The 14,879-nt window shown below is 34.8% G+C and overlaps 1 protein-coding gene, 1 non-coding gene and 1 pseudogene across 5 annotated transcripts in view; 2 read left to right on the forward strand and 1 right to left on the reverse strand.

Annotated features, from left to right (window-relative positions):
* METTL4 (methyltransferase like 4) overlaps positions 1-14,879 on the reverse strand; it is a 32,931-nt gene that overhangs the window by 11,830 nt on the left and 6,222 nt on the right. For all 4 annotated transcript variants that reach the window (XM_032293268.1, XM_032293269.1, XM_032293266.1 and 1 more), the window contains 3 exons: positions 13,951-14,013; positions 4,562-4,931; positions 2,553-2,622 (listed from right to left, as the gene is read on the reverse strand). In XM_032293268.1, the coding sequence (XP_032149159.1) occupies positions 2,553-2,622; positions 4,562-4,931; positions 13,951-14,013 (503 nt within the window). The remainder of the gene's footprint in view (positions 1-2,552; positions 2,623-4,561; positions 4,932-13,950; positions 14,014-14,879) is intronic.
* On the forward strand, positions 5,270-5,403 carry LOC116561606. The gene has a single exon (XR_004273512.1). It is a non-coding gene; the product is annotated as a small nucleolar RNA U109 (small nucleolar RNA).
* LOC116561488 lies at positions 7,337-8,097 on the forward strand (annotated as a pseudogene).

Below are 14,879 nucleotides of genomic sequence, written 5' to 3' on the forward strand. Positions count from 1 at the left end.
GCTCTAGCATGTGACAACTGTATGTCAGGAACAATCAGTATTTCTTAAAACAAATAGTGCCTGCCACGGTGGCTCACACCTGTAATCACAACACTTTGGGGGGCTGAGGCAGGTGGATCACCTGATATCAGAAGTTCAAGACTAGCCTGGCCAACATGGTGAAACCCCTCTCTAGTTAAAAAAATATATATATATAAATTAGCTGGGTGTGGTGGCAGGCACCTGTAATCCCAGCTACTTGGGAAGTTAAGACAGGTGAATCACTGGAACCCAGGAGGCGGAGGTTGCAGTGAGCCAAAATCACACCATTGCACTCCAGCCTGGACGACACAAGCAAAACTATGTCTCAAAAAAACAAATAAATGAGCAAAAGATTTCAGATCTCAAGCACCCAAGATTCCTGCCATCTAAATAAGTGCTCTTCCAGCAACTAGTATTTCTCATAATCAAAGTGATGAAAAAACTAATTTTGCTACAGTTATCAAGAATGTCAGGTCAAAAATTTGAAGTTACATGATTTCAATAACTGCAGATTTCCTGATTGCCTTAATTTTATTTAATTGGGTTGATTTGTGTGGAGAAGGAAGAAACATTCAGATCGCCTCTTCTAGCTCTAATTTCAGGGAAATCACTGAGCAAATCCTAAAATATTCATCTTTATGTGATGCAATGGAAAGTACAGACACACAAAAAAAAAAAAAAGAAAGAAAGAAAAAAACAGAAAGAAAATGGCAAAGATGTGGAAAAACTAGACCCCTCATTGCTGGTGGGAATATAAAATGGTACAGGCACTGCAGAAAATAGTTTGATAGCTCCCCAAAAATTTAAAGATAAAATTACATGGTGCAGTAATTCTACTCCAGGTACACACCCAAGAGAACTATTAATAAAAATATATTGCCCAGAGCTAGGCAAACTGCAAAGTTTGAAGGCCCAGTCCTCAAGACACCTCACTTCTAAAACCAACTGCAGGTGTAGGTAGTTTCCAAAACCACTTTCAGGTTCAAAAATTTGCTAAACTAACAAAACTTACTGAAAACTTTTATATTCACAGTTACAATTTCTCAGGGGTAAGGATACAAATTAAAATCAGCCAAAGGAAGAGAGTTAAAAGAAACTAAAGAGAAATGACAACTGAACATGTATAATCTAATCCAGAATTTTATTTGCTACAAATGACATTTCTGGGACAATCAGTGTAACCTGAATAATGTCTGTACATAATAGTGCCAAATCAATAAGAATATTATATCAATGTTGATTACCTATTTTGATAATTACATTATTTAAGACAATTATCTTTGTTTTTAGGAAATCAATACTGAAATATTCAAGGGTAACTTACCCTTTCTCTTAATTAATTCATTCTCAAGTAACTCACAAAAAAATTATATATACATATAGATATCTACACACACAGAATACAGATACATGAATTCTTTCTATGATTCTTGCAACTTTTTTTTTTTTTTTTTTTTTGAGACGGAGTTTCACTCATGTTACCCAGGCTGGAGTGCAATGGCGTGATCTCGGCTCACCGCAACCTCTGCCTCCTGGGTTCAGGCAATTCTCCTGCCTCAGCCTCCTGAGTAGCTGGGATTACAGGCACGCACCACCATGCCCAGCCAATTTTTTTGCATTTTTAGTAGAGACGGGGTTTCACCTTGTTGACCAGGATGGTCTCAATCTCTTGACCTCGTGATCCACCCGCCTCGGCCTCCCAAAGTGCTGGGATTACAGGCTTGAGCCACCGCGCCTGGCCTGCAACTTTAAAAGAAACAAATCTGGTCAGGCATGATGGCTCACATATGTAATCTAAGCACTATGGGAGGCTGAGGCAGGAGGATCACTTAAGACTAGGAGTTCAAGACCAACCTGGGTAACATAGCAAGACACTGTCTCTACAAAAAAAGTTTTTTAAATAGCCAAGTAGAGTGGCATGCACTTGTAGTCCCAGAAACTCAGGAAGCTGAGGCAGGAGGCACATCTGAACCAGGAGTTTGAGGCTGCAATGAGCCTTGATTGCACCACTGTATTCCAGCCTGGGCAACAGAGTGAGACCCTATCTCCAAAAAAAAAAGAAGAAGAAAAACAAATCATACTGCCATAACTCATAAACAAGAAGCATAAGAAAGGTGAGGATCACTGTGGAGAAGAAATTTCATATAAAGTTTAAGTCAAGGAAATTGGAATTTTTCAGTCTAGAAAATTGAAAAGTGAGAGAAAATGTAACTGAAGACATTCATTAGAATTAAAAGAGAAAAAAAATTTAATGCTACTGATATGGAAGAAGGCAAATATGTTGTCCTTTGGTGTTAACAGAAACAGCCCTAAACTGCTTCTGATGATTAATAAATGCACTACTTTTGACATTCTTACACCTATACATAGTTACAGTTCAAGAGAATTAACTAGTTAAAGAAATAAAAATGTTAAAACCATTAAAAGCAAGATAACCTATAGCATAAAGTCAATATTATATTAAACTATAATGTACAAAGGACTACAGTTTTTTATAAAGCATTTCTAATAGTTAATTCACTTCCACTTACCTATTACTTCTTTTAACTGATTTGTTCTGCCAAGGTGGATCTATCACAATTACATCAAATGTTTTCCTATCTGAAAACAAAGATACAATTTTAGAAAATACCTTCTCTATGTGATAACTTCAAAAACATGTTCTTCAAAACTCAAGTGATTTCACTATAGACATGAATATAATGAAACACACCAAAAGAATCTATATATAGCATTTATTCAAACAGAGTAATTTATCATTAAATATTAGATGTTTCCCTTACCTCTAGAATTGTATCATAATTTCACCTATTGCAATTTTTGCAGAGACCACCTGCAGATGACTATAGCTCAGTAAGCTGAACACTAATGATTTGTAAATTTCCTATGCATCTTGGCAGCCATATTAACATAGTCCTAAGAAATCTAGGTCTTTTTTTTTTTTTTTTTACTTTTTATTTTAAAAATAATTTCAGCCTTTATAGCTGATGTATTGACCATAATAAAACTTCCCCAATTATTTACTAATGTACTTTTTCTGACCCAGGATCAAAGCCAGGGTCAAACATTGCAATTAGCTGCCATCCCTCCAAACTCTCCTCCAACCCCGAAAAGCTCCTTGGTCTTTCTTCATCTTTTACGATTTTGAAACTTTTAAATGCTACCAATTGTTGTATAGGATGTCCCTCAATCTGGGTCTAGTATTATCTCATGATTAAATTTAGATTATTTATTTTTGGCAAGAGGACCGCCAAAGTAATGCCTGCCCTGCCCTGTAAGTACAACATGTCAAGAAGTAAAGGATGTCAAAAAGTCTTTGGTTAAAGTGTTGTCTGCCGAGTTTCTCCAGTTTTTCCCTTGTAATTAACAAGTATCTTGAGAGGAGATACTTTAAGACCATGAAAATATCCTGTTTCATCTTTTCACCCACTACTTTGACATCCAATTACTATGATGTTTGTCAAATGGAAATTCTCCAGATCCATCATTCCATTCATTTATTAATAGGAATTTTATTGTAAGGAAGAGCTGTCCCTTCCCCCCCTTTTATAAACACAGGTCTGTTTTTATAAATGTGTACAGTTTCATAAGTAATCAAAAGAATGCAAATTAAAATAAGGAGGTAACACTTTTTAAGCTATTAGAGTAACAAAGATCAAAAAGAAGAGAAAAAATGTTCATGCATAGCATGGTTTTCTCATTAATTTGTTATCCTGTCATTTACTCTGAAGAACTTATGGCACTGCTAAATGGATAACCACTCATGTGTAAGATGGCTTAATAGCAATTAAAAGAAGCTTTTCATTAGTAAGTTGTGTTGTAGTTGCTCAATAACTTAAAATTTTGCTATAAAATGTTCAAACAACAATAAACAGCACATTAAATTCAATTTTATCAATATACCTCAAAATGACCCTAGGAAGCAGGTATTATCATATCTATTTTATAAATTAGGAGACTGGGGCTCAGTTTTGTGAAATGAGTACCCCAAAGACTCATAGTTAAATAAGTTTCAGAATCTATTGCCAAATACAGGTCTGTGTGACTGTGGACTTCAATACTTAAAATTTTTAACTTTGTACAGGAAAAAGTTTCAAGAAATTTTAGACAATGAGCTTGAACATTAGCTTAAAATGTATCCTTTATACAAAGCTAGGAATAATTTGGGAATTGATATTCATAACTGAAGTGTTTCTACTTTGCTATGAAAAAAGTTAAGTGATTTGGTGAAACACAACTGTATAGTGAATCACAACTGTATAGTGAATCTCAACTGTATACTGAATTCCTCAGTACAGAGAAATAACTATATTTGTTCTCTTAGAAACTAGTTTTTGACTCTTTATTCATAATAAAAACTTATTTTTTTAAAAAAGCAAAAGTCAGCCCCTTAAAATTGAATCTAAAAGAAAAATAACATGAGGAAGTGTTTGCCCTATCCTCATAAACAGTGACCCATATTCAAATTTCAGACTAGCTCTTAACTTCTGAGCCCACAAAAAATTATATTTTCCTAATAACAAACACAATAATTACTTACAGTTCAGAAGTGGTTGCATACAAGAAATGTCAGATAAAAGAAAACTGCTTTTCGGTGGCAGCAGGTATTTCTGTCCCATTAAAGTAATCACTTTTGTAAAGCTAGAGTTGTTTTCAACAACTCGTAAAAATAAATCTTGTTCAGTAACGGATGTACCCTCTTCCAACAATTGCAATGTCTGATGTTCCATTTCATTCAGAGAAGGCAAATGCTTTGCCATTTCACATAATTCTGACAAATTGCAGGTGTCAAGTCGTAAAATAATGGGCTTACTACACTTGTCCTGTTTTTCAAAAAGTGGATTAAGAAAACCACTTTTGAGACCTTCTTGGATTAACTGTAGAGATCCATCCAAAATCAGCTTCCTCATCTATAAGAGAATTTTAAGTACATTTAAAGAACATTGACATTAAAAGAATTTTCTAAATAAAATTCCTACTGTGCTTTGAATATATTTGCATTTATAAATTGAAATCAACATCATTAATGCTTACAGTAACATAATTTTGTACTACAATGAAAAGATAAGAATGTACAAGCATGCTTTTGAACTATTTCCTAATTGTAGAGTGAAACAACCCTCACAAATTCACTGAAAACAAAATAACCAAACAATATATATAAGAAAATATATCCTGACACATGTATCAGGTAAATTTGATCATCTGAATGCTTCTAGAGGAAAATGTAATTTCTAATCTATAGAGATTGCAGGAGGAAATAACTGCTCTTCATTCCTTTGGGAGCAGAAATATATCCAAACATGCTAAGTTACAAAAGGAGGTCTAAGGGCTGACAACCTTACAGTAGAGGTTGTGTGACAGTAGATTACTCCTATATAAGAAAAAATAATAATAATATTAATAATCTATAGGGAGAATTAAGTTTAAATCACAGAAATCAATAAAATGGAAAACATAGTGACAGTAAGGAAAATTAATAAATTAAAAGCTAGTTCTTTGAACATTTGTAAAGCATGTAACCGATAGGGGGTTAATATACAGAATACATAAAGAACTTCTAAAACTCAACAAGAAAAAAAAAGCCCAATTGTAAAATAAACAAAGGATATGAACAGACATTTCTCTCAAGAAAATATACAAATGGCCAAGAAGCCCATAAAAAGATGTTCAACATTACCAACCATTAGGTAAATACAAATCAAAACCACAATGAGATACCACTCCACACCTACTATGATAATTATTATGAAAAAAGGAAAGTGTTGGCAAGGATGTGGAGAAACTGGAGCCCTTGGGTATTGCAGGTAGGAATGTAAAATGACAGAACCACCATGGAAGGCAGTATGGTGGTTCCTCCAAAAATTAATCATGGAATTACGATAAAATCCAGCAATTCTACTTCTGGGTATATATCCAAAAGAATTAAAAGCAAGAAATGGAATAGGTATTTGTACACCTATTTTCAGAGCAGCATTATTCACCATAGCCAAAGGTAGAAACTACCCAAATGTCCATAAACAAATGGATAAACAAAATGTGATATTTACATAAAATAGAATATTTTTCAGCCTTAAAAAAGGAAGAAAATTCTAATATATGCTACATGGATGAACCTTGAACACACAGTGAAGTAAGCCAGATGCAAAAGGACAACTATTATGTGATTTCACTTATATGAGGTACCTAGAATAAGCAAATTCAGAGACAGAAAGTAGAAACTAGTTACCAGGCAGCAGAGGAAAGGGGAGTGGGGAGTTACTATCTAATGGGTAGAGTTTCAGTTTGGAATAATGAACACGTTCTGAAGATGGATGCCGTAATGATGGCATGACACTCTGAATGTACTGCCACTAAATTGTACATCTAAAAATGGTTAAAACAGTAAATTTTATTATATGTATATTTTACCTATTAAGAAAACCCAAATTACCAATAAAAGGAATGAAAAAGTTATTATTACTACAGATCCTACAGACATTAAAAGATAGCATAAGATAATATGACTTCGTGACAACTAGGATGAAATGAACACTTTTTTTTTTTTTTTTTTGAGAGGGAGTCTCTCTCTGTCGCATAGGCTGGAATAGAGTGGCACAATCTCGGCGGCTCACTGCAACCTCCACCTCCCAGGTTGCAACAATTCTCCTGCCTCAGCCTCCCAAGTAAGCTAGGGTTACAGGCACCCATCATCACGTCTTGCTAATTTTTTTGTATTTTTAGTACAGATGGGATTTCATCATGTTGGCCAGACTGGTCTCCAATTCCTAACCTCAAGTGATCTGCCCGCCTCAGCCTCCCAAAGTGCTGCAATTAAGGCATGAGCCACCATGTCCGGCCTGAAATGAACACATTTCTTAGAAAATAAAACTTGCAAAAACTGACACCAACAGAAACAGAAAACCTGAAAATCCTGTTCTCTATTTAAAAATCTGATTTTGTTACTAAAAACCTTCCCCCATGACAATTAAAACACAGGACATCAGAATTTACAGGATGTTCCTAACACAGCGTCCAGAGAAAAAGTGTCACCATTAAATTCTTCTATCGATAAATAAAAAAGAAAAGAGGAAAAAGTAAAGTTGCCAAAAAAGTATCCCCCACAAAAAGCAACACACTGAGATGGTTACAAAGGGGGGGTTCTATCAAACTTTATCAAGCTCTGAAAGAACAAATTATCCCAGTTCTTTTTCCATTGCTCCAGAAAATTGGAAAGTAAAAAGGAAAACTTCTAGCTTTCAACACTAGAGGGCTAAGCTCTCCAGTGTGTAAACATCCTACATATTTACATATATAGTTATATATATAAGGCCAAAGAAGTAAATATATCAGACCAATCTCACTTATGAATGTCCCAAATCAAATATTAGCAAATAAAATCCTGTAGAACATTTTAAAAATAGTAACGACGGGAAGTCCACGGCCGGGAAAATGGCGAACGGGACAACAGGAGAGAAGCCTGAAAAGTCGCAGCAAGCTGGAGCCGCCAGAGGACCTGAAGCAGCAGCAGAAAAACCTGTGAAAACGAAGTCTGTTTCTTCCAATAACAGAGGGGAAAGTTCCAGTCGCAGCGCTGAGAAGAGATCAGCTGAAAAAGAAGCTGCAGACCTCCCAACAAAGCCTACAAAGATCTCCAAGTTTGGATTTGCCATAGGTAGTCAGACGACAAAGAAAGCATCAGCCATATCCATCCAACTTGGATCAAGTAAGTCTAAAGAAACTGTTCCTACTCTTGCTCCAATAACACTTTCAGTAGCAGCAGCTTCTAATGAAGATAGTGAACCAAAAGAAATGCCTCTGGAAGCAAAGATGAGGATGAAGAATATTAGAGAGGATACACCATCATCAGCTGGACCAAACTCCATCTAGGAAAGCATGGGTTTTCTGATAACAAGAAGCTATGGGAGCGAAATATAAAATCTTATCTTGGAAATGTCCATGACTAAGACAAATAAATGATGTTTTGAAATTGGGGTGTGGGGTGGGTGTAAAGTTAAAAGGAAGTTTCCCTCTTTAAAGAATGGTATAAGACTATCTTTGGAGCCGCTTTTTTTTTTTTTTTTTTTTTTTTTTTTTTTTAAAAAATGGGTAAACAAAAAAAAAAAAAAAAAAGAAAAATCTATTCATTCTCCATATATGCCTATTATGTTATTTCCAGCTCAACTGAAAACCAGTATTATGCTTAATGATGAAATTATCCCCCTTGTCAAGGAAAAGAAACTGTGCTCACATATATTATTTATGTTTATTATGCACACAAATATTATTTAATATTATATTGTAATTTCCACCTTATAAAATTAGAGAAGAAATCAGAAATATAATATTTGGAAAGGTATAAGTAACATTACTACTATTTGAGCTCACACCTGTAATCCCAGCACTTTGGGTGGCAGAGACAGGTGGATCACCTGAGGTCAGGAATTCGAGACCAGCCTGGTCAACATGGTGAAACCACGTCTCTACTAAAAATATATATATAAATTAGCCATGCATGGTGGCAGGCACCTGTAATCCCAGCTACTTGGGAGGCTGAGGCAGGAAAATCGCTTGAACCCAGGAGGCAGAGGTTGTAGTGAGCCAAAATCATGCCATTGCACTCCGGCCTAGGGGACAAGAGTGAGACTTTGTCTAAAATAAAAGAGTTATATATCTAGAAAATCCAAGAGATACAATAACAAAAAAATTACTACAACTTAAAAAGAAACCTACACGGCCTTTATAAAGAAAAGTTTACACAACGACACAACAAAACATGAACAAAGGAAAAATACCTTCATGTTTTAGGGCAGAATCACCAACATCTTAAAGATGTCAACACGTGCCCTAATTTAATTTATAAATTTAACTTGATGTCATAGCAATAGGTTTTCTAACTAGATATTATTGATCCTAAAATCCATATGGGGAAAGAAAACAAATGTATTAAAAAGAGGAGTGATGAGAAAGGCATGGGGGTGGGCAGAACTGGCACTACTGGACAGTCAAACCTCCAAACCTCAAGACACTAGCAAATAGAGACAAATAAGTCTTAAAGTCCAGAGATAAAGTCAAATACATATGTGAATTTTACATAGTTAGCATCTCACATCAACAAGGAAAAACTCAAATGATGGTGGAACAAATGAACGGGTAGTCATCTGGAAAAAAAAAAAAAAGTTGGTTTCATACCTCATACTTTATCCAGAACTCTAAATAGATCAATGATATACATGTAAAATAAAATGACAGATGGTCCAGAAGAAAGAAAAAAATCATTTTAAAACCTTGCAGAAGGAATATCTCTCCAATTATGACTCCAAAACTCCAGAAATCATAAGGGGAAAAAATTGATAAATTCAGCCAAATAAAATATAATATTGTCTGTGTGGTAAAAACAAACAACCCATCATAATTAAAACTTAAACGAAAAACTGAAGAAAATATATCTGCAGTTTGTATCACAGACAAAGAACAAATTCCCTAGCATATAAAGAGCTCTGGCCAGGCACAGAGGCTCATGCCTGTACTCCTAGCACTTTGGGAGGCCAAGGCAGGAGGATCGATGGAGCCCAGCAGTTCAAGACCAGCCTGAGAAACACAGGGAGACCCCCATCTCTACAAAACAATTTCAAAAATTAGCCAGGCACGGTGGCATGCTTTTAGTTCCAGCTCTTCAGGAGGCTGAAGTGGGAAGATCACTTGAGCCTGGGAGGTCAAGGCTGCAGTTAGCCACGATCACACTACTGCAATCCAGCCTGGGTGACAGAGCAAGACTTAGTCTCCAAACAAACAAACAAATAAATAGAGTTCCTATAAATCACTAAGGAAAAGAACAACCCAACTTTTTAAATGTGTGAAAGAAACAAACAGTTCCCCGCAAAAGAAATATAAATGGTTTTTAGAACATATGTAAAAATACCTACTGCACTCATAAAAAGAGAAATGCAAATTAAAACCATACTGAAATACTATTTTTTTAACCTATCAGATTGGCAAAGATATAAACATTGATAACACACCATGATGGTAAAGATGTGGGGAAACAGGTAAATTATACATTTCTCTTTGTCAAAAAGCTGATAAAAACTTTACAGTGGCAATTTGGCAGTATCCTCTGACCCAGCAATTCAATTTCTTGAAATTTATCCTGCAGATACACATATACATGTGGAAAGTGGCAGGTGCATATACACCTAACACCAGCAGTTAAAGATTAAGTAAATAAAATTATGAAACACAATGAGAAAGTATGTTTAAGTTAAGGGAAGAAAAGAAGGTGCAAACGTGTTTGAAATATGCTACCATCTAAACAAAAAAGGGGGGAGAATGTATATGCACTGTCCTCTACATACTGTACAACAACATTGGACAGATATACTGGGAAGAGGAAACTGGTGACTGACGGATAGAGATGAAAGGAAGACTTCACTGTATATTTCGTGCACATTTTAAACTTTATTATATAAATGTATTATCAATCCAAAACAAGTAAGTTTAATATTAAATAAACTAAATAGTTAATCTGATCATTCCATGCACTTTCAAAAGCTTCCCACTAGCCAGGCATGGTGGTGCATGCCTGTAGTTTCAGCTACTTGGGAGGCTGAGGCAGGAAGATCACTTAAGCCCAAGAGTTTAAGGTTGCCATCAGCTATGACTGTATTACTGAACTCCAACCTGGGTGAGACAGCAAGACTCTGCCTCTTTAAAAAAAAAAAATTAGGTGTCATGAGTGGAAGAAAAAATAAGAAAAATAAAAAAAGCTTCCCACTACCCTTTAAATTACATCTAAATGTCATATGATGGGCTTATAAAAATCTTACCTCATCCACTTATTTTTACTTCCCACACTTTTATCTCTAGCAACTCTCTTATTTGCATTCCACAGTCCAGTCATCCTGAACCTTTTCCAGTTCCTTCAACAAGCGCTTTTCCATCTTGCTTCTGAACTTAGCAAATGCTATTATTTCTAAACCTAGAACACTCTTCATCAACATCTTCATATGCTTAAGGCCTACTGTAATGGCTAGCTTAAGCAAAATTACTGCCTGCATAGAACTGTCCTTGATACTCCATCCTCAAGCCTGAGTTGAAGATCTGTCCTGTATGCCACTATAGTGTCCTAGAATTCTCCTATGATAGTGCTTTTTACACTACCTAGTAGTTTAATTCAACTGTCTGTGTTCCTCAAGAAAAATCACAAAATCATAAGGATTATATCTATCTCAACTTCTAATGAAGTCATGGAGCTGACATGGTATCTGGGATATAGCTGGCATTCAATGAATATTTGTCAGTAAATTCAATTAATTTAATTAATGAGTAAATGGAGAAATGTATAGATGAATAGATAGGAAGGAAGGAGGGGCACACAGATAAGACAGATTCAGGGAAGAAAATAAGGCAAGTTACATTCCAGGTTTTTTCTTAATACATGTTCCTTAAAGTCACCTTTACATTTTAGTTATTAATAGTCTTTGTGCCAACCCTTCTAATAGTTAATTCCTGAATACTATATCACAGCAAATAAGACTCTAATTTTTGATATTGTTAATTAGCAATAAAAGGGCCATATATCATCTTCATTTAAATTTGTTACAGAAACTAAAAGGGCTCTAAATCTGATTCAACAAATATTCTGTCCTACTACTTTTTAAGAGTTTGATTCCATTCTGCAGCATGTTTCATAATTTCTATTTATGATTAACACTCACAAGTATTTAGCAATTAGAATACACATGAATTCATTAATGCCTGTAATCCTAGCACTTTGAGAGACCAAGGCAGGTGGATTACCTGAGGTCAGGAGTTCGAGATCAGCCTGACCAACATGAAGAAAACCTGTCCCTACTAAAAAAAAGAAAAAAAAAAAAAATATATATATATATATACACACACACACGTACATGAATTCAAGAAATTCTATTCTTTAATTTTATGTAAACTTTAAAATGAAAGTAAATGTTATTAATCTTTTTTATAGATATCAATACCCTGGATTTTTCTGATATTTCTGCAGTTAACCTTGCAAGTGGTATTTCCATAAAATAGGTATATTTCCAAAACTAACAGAGTAAACTTCTCATATTGAGGGATTAACATTTGTGTATTCAGCTGTTTTCCAAACATTTAAAATCCAATGTGTTTACGAAAACCACAGTAAGATACCACTTTACATCCATCAGAATGGCTATGATCAAAAAAAAAGGGGGCAGAGGCTACGTACAGTGGCTCATGCCTGTATTTCCAGCACTTTGTGAGGCCAAGGCAGGAGGACGGCTTGTGCCCAGGAGTTCGAGACTAGCCTGGGCAACATAGTAAGACCTTATCTCTACAAAAAATAAAAAATTAGCTGAGCATGGTGGTATATGCCTGTAGTCCCAGCAACTCAAGAGGCTAAGGCAAGAGGATCACTTGAGCCCAAGAGTTCAAAGCTGCAGTGAGCCATGACTGCATCACTGCACTCCAGCAGACAACAGAGTGATACCCTGTCTCAAAAAAAAAAAAAAAAAAAAAAAAAAAAAGTTAAACATAAAAGCTATATATAATCCAACAATTCTACTTCTGGGTATATACCTGAAAAAAATAGTGACTCAAACAAACACTTGTACACCAATGTTTACAGAAACATTATTCATATTAGCCAAAATGTGGAAATAGCCTAAGTGACCATGAACAAATAAATGAATAAACAAAATGTGGTATATACAAACAATGAAATACTATTCAGCCTTAAAAAGAAAGGAAATTCTGATAAATACTACAACATGGATGAACCTTGAAGACATTATGCTAAGTGAAATTAGCCAGATACAAAAAGATAAACATTGTATCATTCCACTTATATGAAATACCTACTATAGGCAAATTCACAGGGACAGTGAGCAGAATAAAGGATACCAGTGGCTGGGGGACAGTGAAAATGGGGAGTTATTATATAATGGTAGAGTTCCAGTTTGGGATGATGAAAAAGTACAAGAGATGAACAGCAGTGATGTAGCACAACATTGCAAATGCATTTAATGCCACAGAATTTTACACCTAAAAATGGTTAAAATGGAAAATTTTATGTATATTCTACCACAATTAGAAAGAAAGGGAAAAAACCCAGTGTGTCCTACCATCACATTAATTCAACAAGACAGAAACTGAAATTACCATCCCCCAAGCCAAATTCCAGACTGAATTTTACCATTTCAAAGGTGCTCCATGGGAAAAAAAAAAAAATTAAGTTTAAAATATTTGTGTTCCTTTTGTTTCTTCTCACTTCTTTAACGCTCAGATCTCATTTATCTCTAAGTTCTAGAAACAAATCCTTCACATTACTCATGCTCTCTTCTGATACTATCTTAATATATTGTTTTATCTATAGATAATAGGCTTTTATAATTTCTAAAACCTCTAAACTTTACCAATATAGCATAAGTTTACTTTGTTAAATATTTAAGCTAACAGAAGTATGTGAAGTTTCAATTAAAACAGGTTTAGGCTTGGTGCAGTGACTCACTCCTGTAAAATCCTACCACTTTGGGAGGCTAAGGCTGGCCCACTGCCTGAGCTCAGGAGCTCGAGACCAGCCTGGCCAACATGGTGAAATGATTTCTCTACTAAAAATACAAAAAATTAGCAGAGCATGGTGGTACACGCTTACAATCTCAGCTACTCGGAAAGCCAAGGCATGAGATTGCTTGAACCCAGGAGACCGCTCCACTCTAGCCTGGGCGACAGAGCAAGACTCTTGTCTCAAAAAAAGAAAAAAAAAAAAACAGACAAAACTGGTTTAAACTGTTCATTACTATAAAATTAGCAATAAATCTATTAAGTCCTAAGCCTGATCAAAATTACTGCTTGATTTTGAAAAAAAAGAATCCTTATTTATGTTGTCCATTTATTTTCCACTACTTCACATTAATCTTCCAATATGACCAATGAACATTTTACACTTACCTTTCTATGGTATTCCATAGCATCTAATTCACCTTGATTGAAAACAGCAGATCTTTTACGCTTCTAAAGAGCAGATAAATTATAGGAAAAAAATTAATGTTGCCATTAATATTTTGCTTTTTCATTAGCACATTTTGCATGTAGTATATCTCAGTCTTTAAGAGTAATAATTGTCTACTGAGGTGAAAATCAATGCAAAGGGTATGGACTGAGGAGGTAAGCTTTCCCAAATTAAAAAAAAAAAAAAAAAAAAAAAAAAACATAAACAAAATGAATTGTAAAAGGTCACCTCAGCTTTATCTGTTATTAATAAGCACTAGTTCCACATGATAAAGTATAGCACCAGCACCCATGAAATACAAGGAAACTATGACACTGTATGACATTACCAGTGCCATCTATCACTTTATATATGGTATAATTCTTCTCAATTTTCTTCATTCCTGAGAAGAGGAACTAGCCAGACGCTATGATCAAAAGAAATTCCAATGTAATTATGGCTGATCTGAGGGTTAGGTATGAATAAGATTTATATTAACACTGTTCTATATCTAACAATTCCATAGAAAAGAACACATAAGACCATCCAATACAGAGCAAGGACTTTGTACTTTTTACTGCTGAAATCCCAGTGCTTACCTTGTGTCAAACTCTTAGCAGGCTAACAATAAATGTTTGTTGGCTAAATAAACAAATGGACTTAATATTGTATAATTTGCTTTAGCATATCAGAAGGTGTCATTAAGATTACATTTATGACATATGCTCATCTATTTTTTCCATGTTATGAGAAATTTACCCAACCTAAGAGATTGAACATTACAAATTAATGCCCATACCCTGTAAACTATAAAGTCCTTTACAAAGGCTTCTTATTATCTGAATTACTTATATTACAACATACTATATTACTAAGACCTCAGACAACA

The sequence above is a fragment of the Sapajus apella genome, unplaced genomic scaffold (assembly GCF_009761245.1).
Source record: "Sapajus apella isolate SASKATOON/1434 unplaced genomic scaffold, GSC_monkey_1.0 scaffold29, whole genome shotgun sequence".
NCBI classification, from domain to species: Eukaryota; Metazoa; Chordata; class Mammalia; order Primates; family Cebidae; genus Sapajus; species Sapajus apella.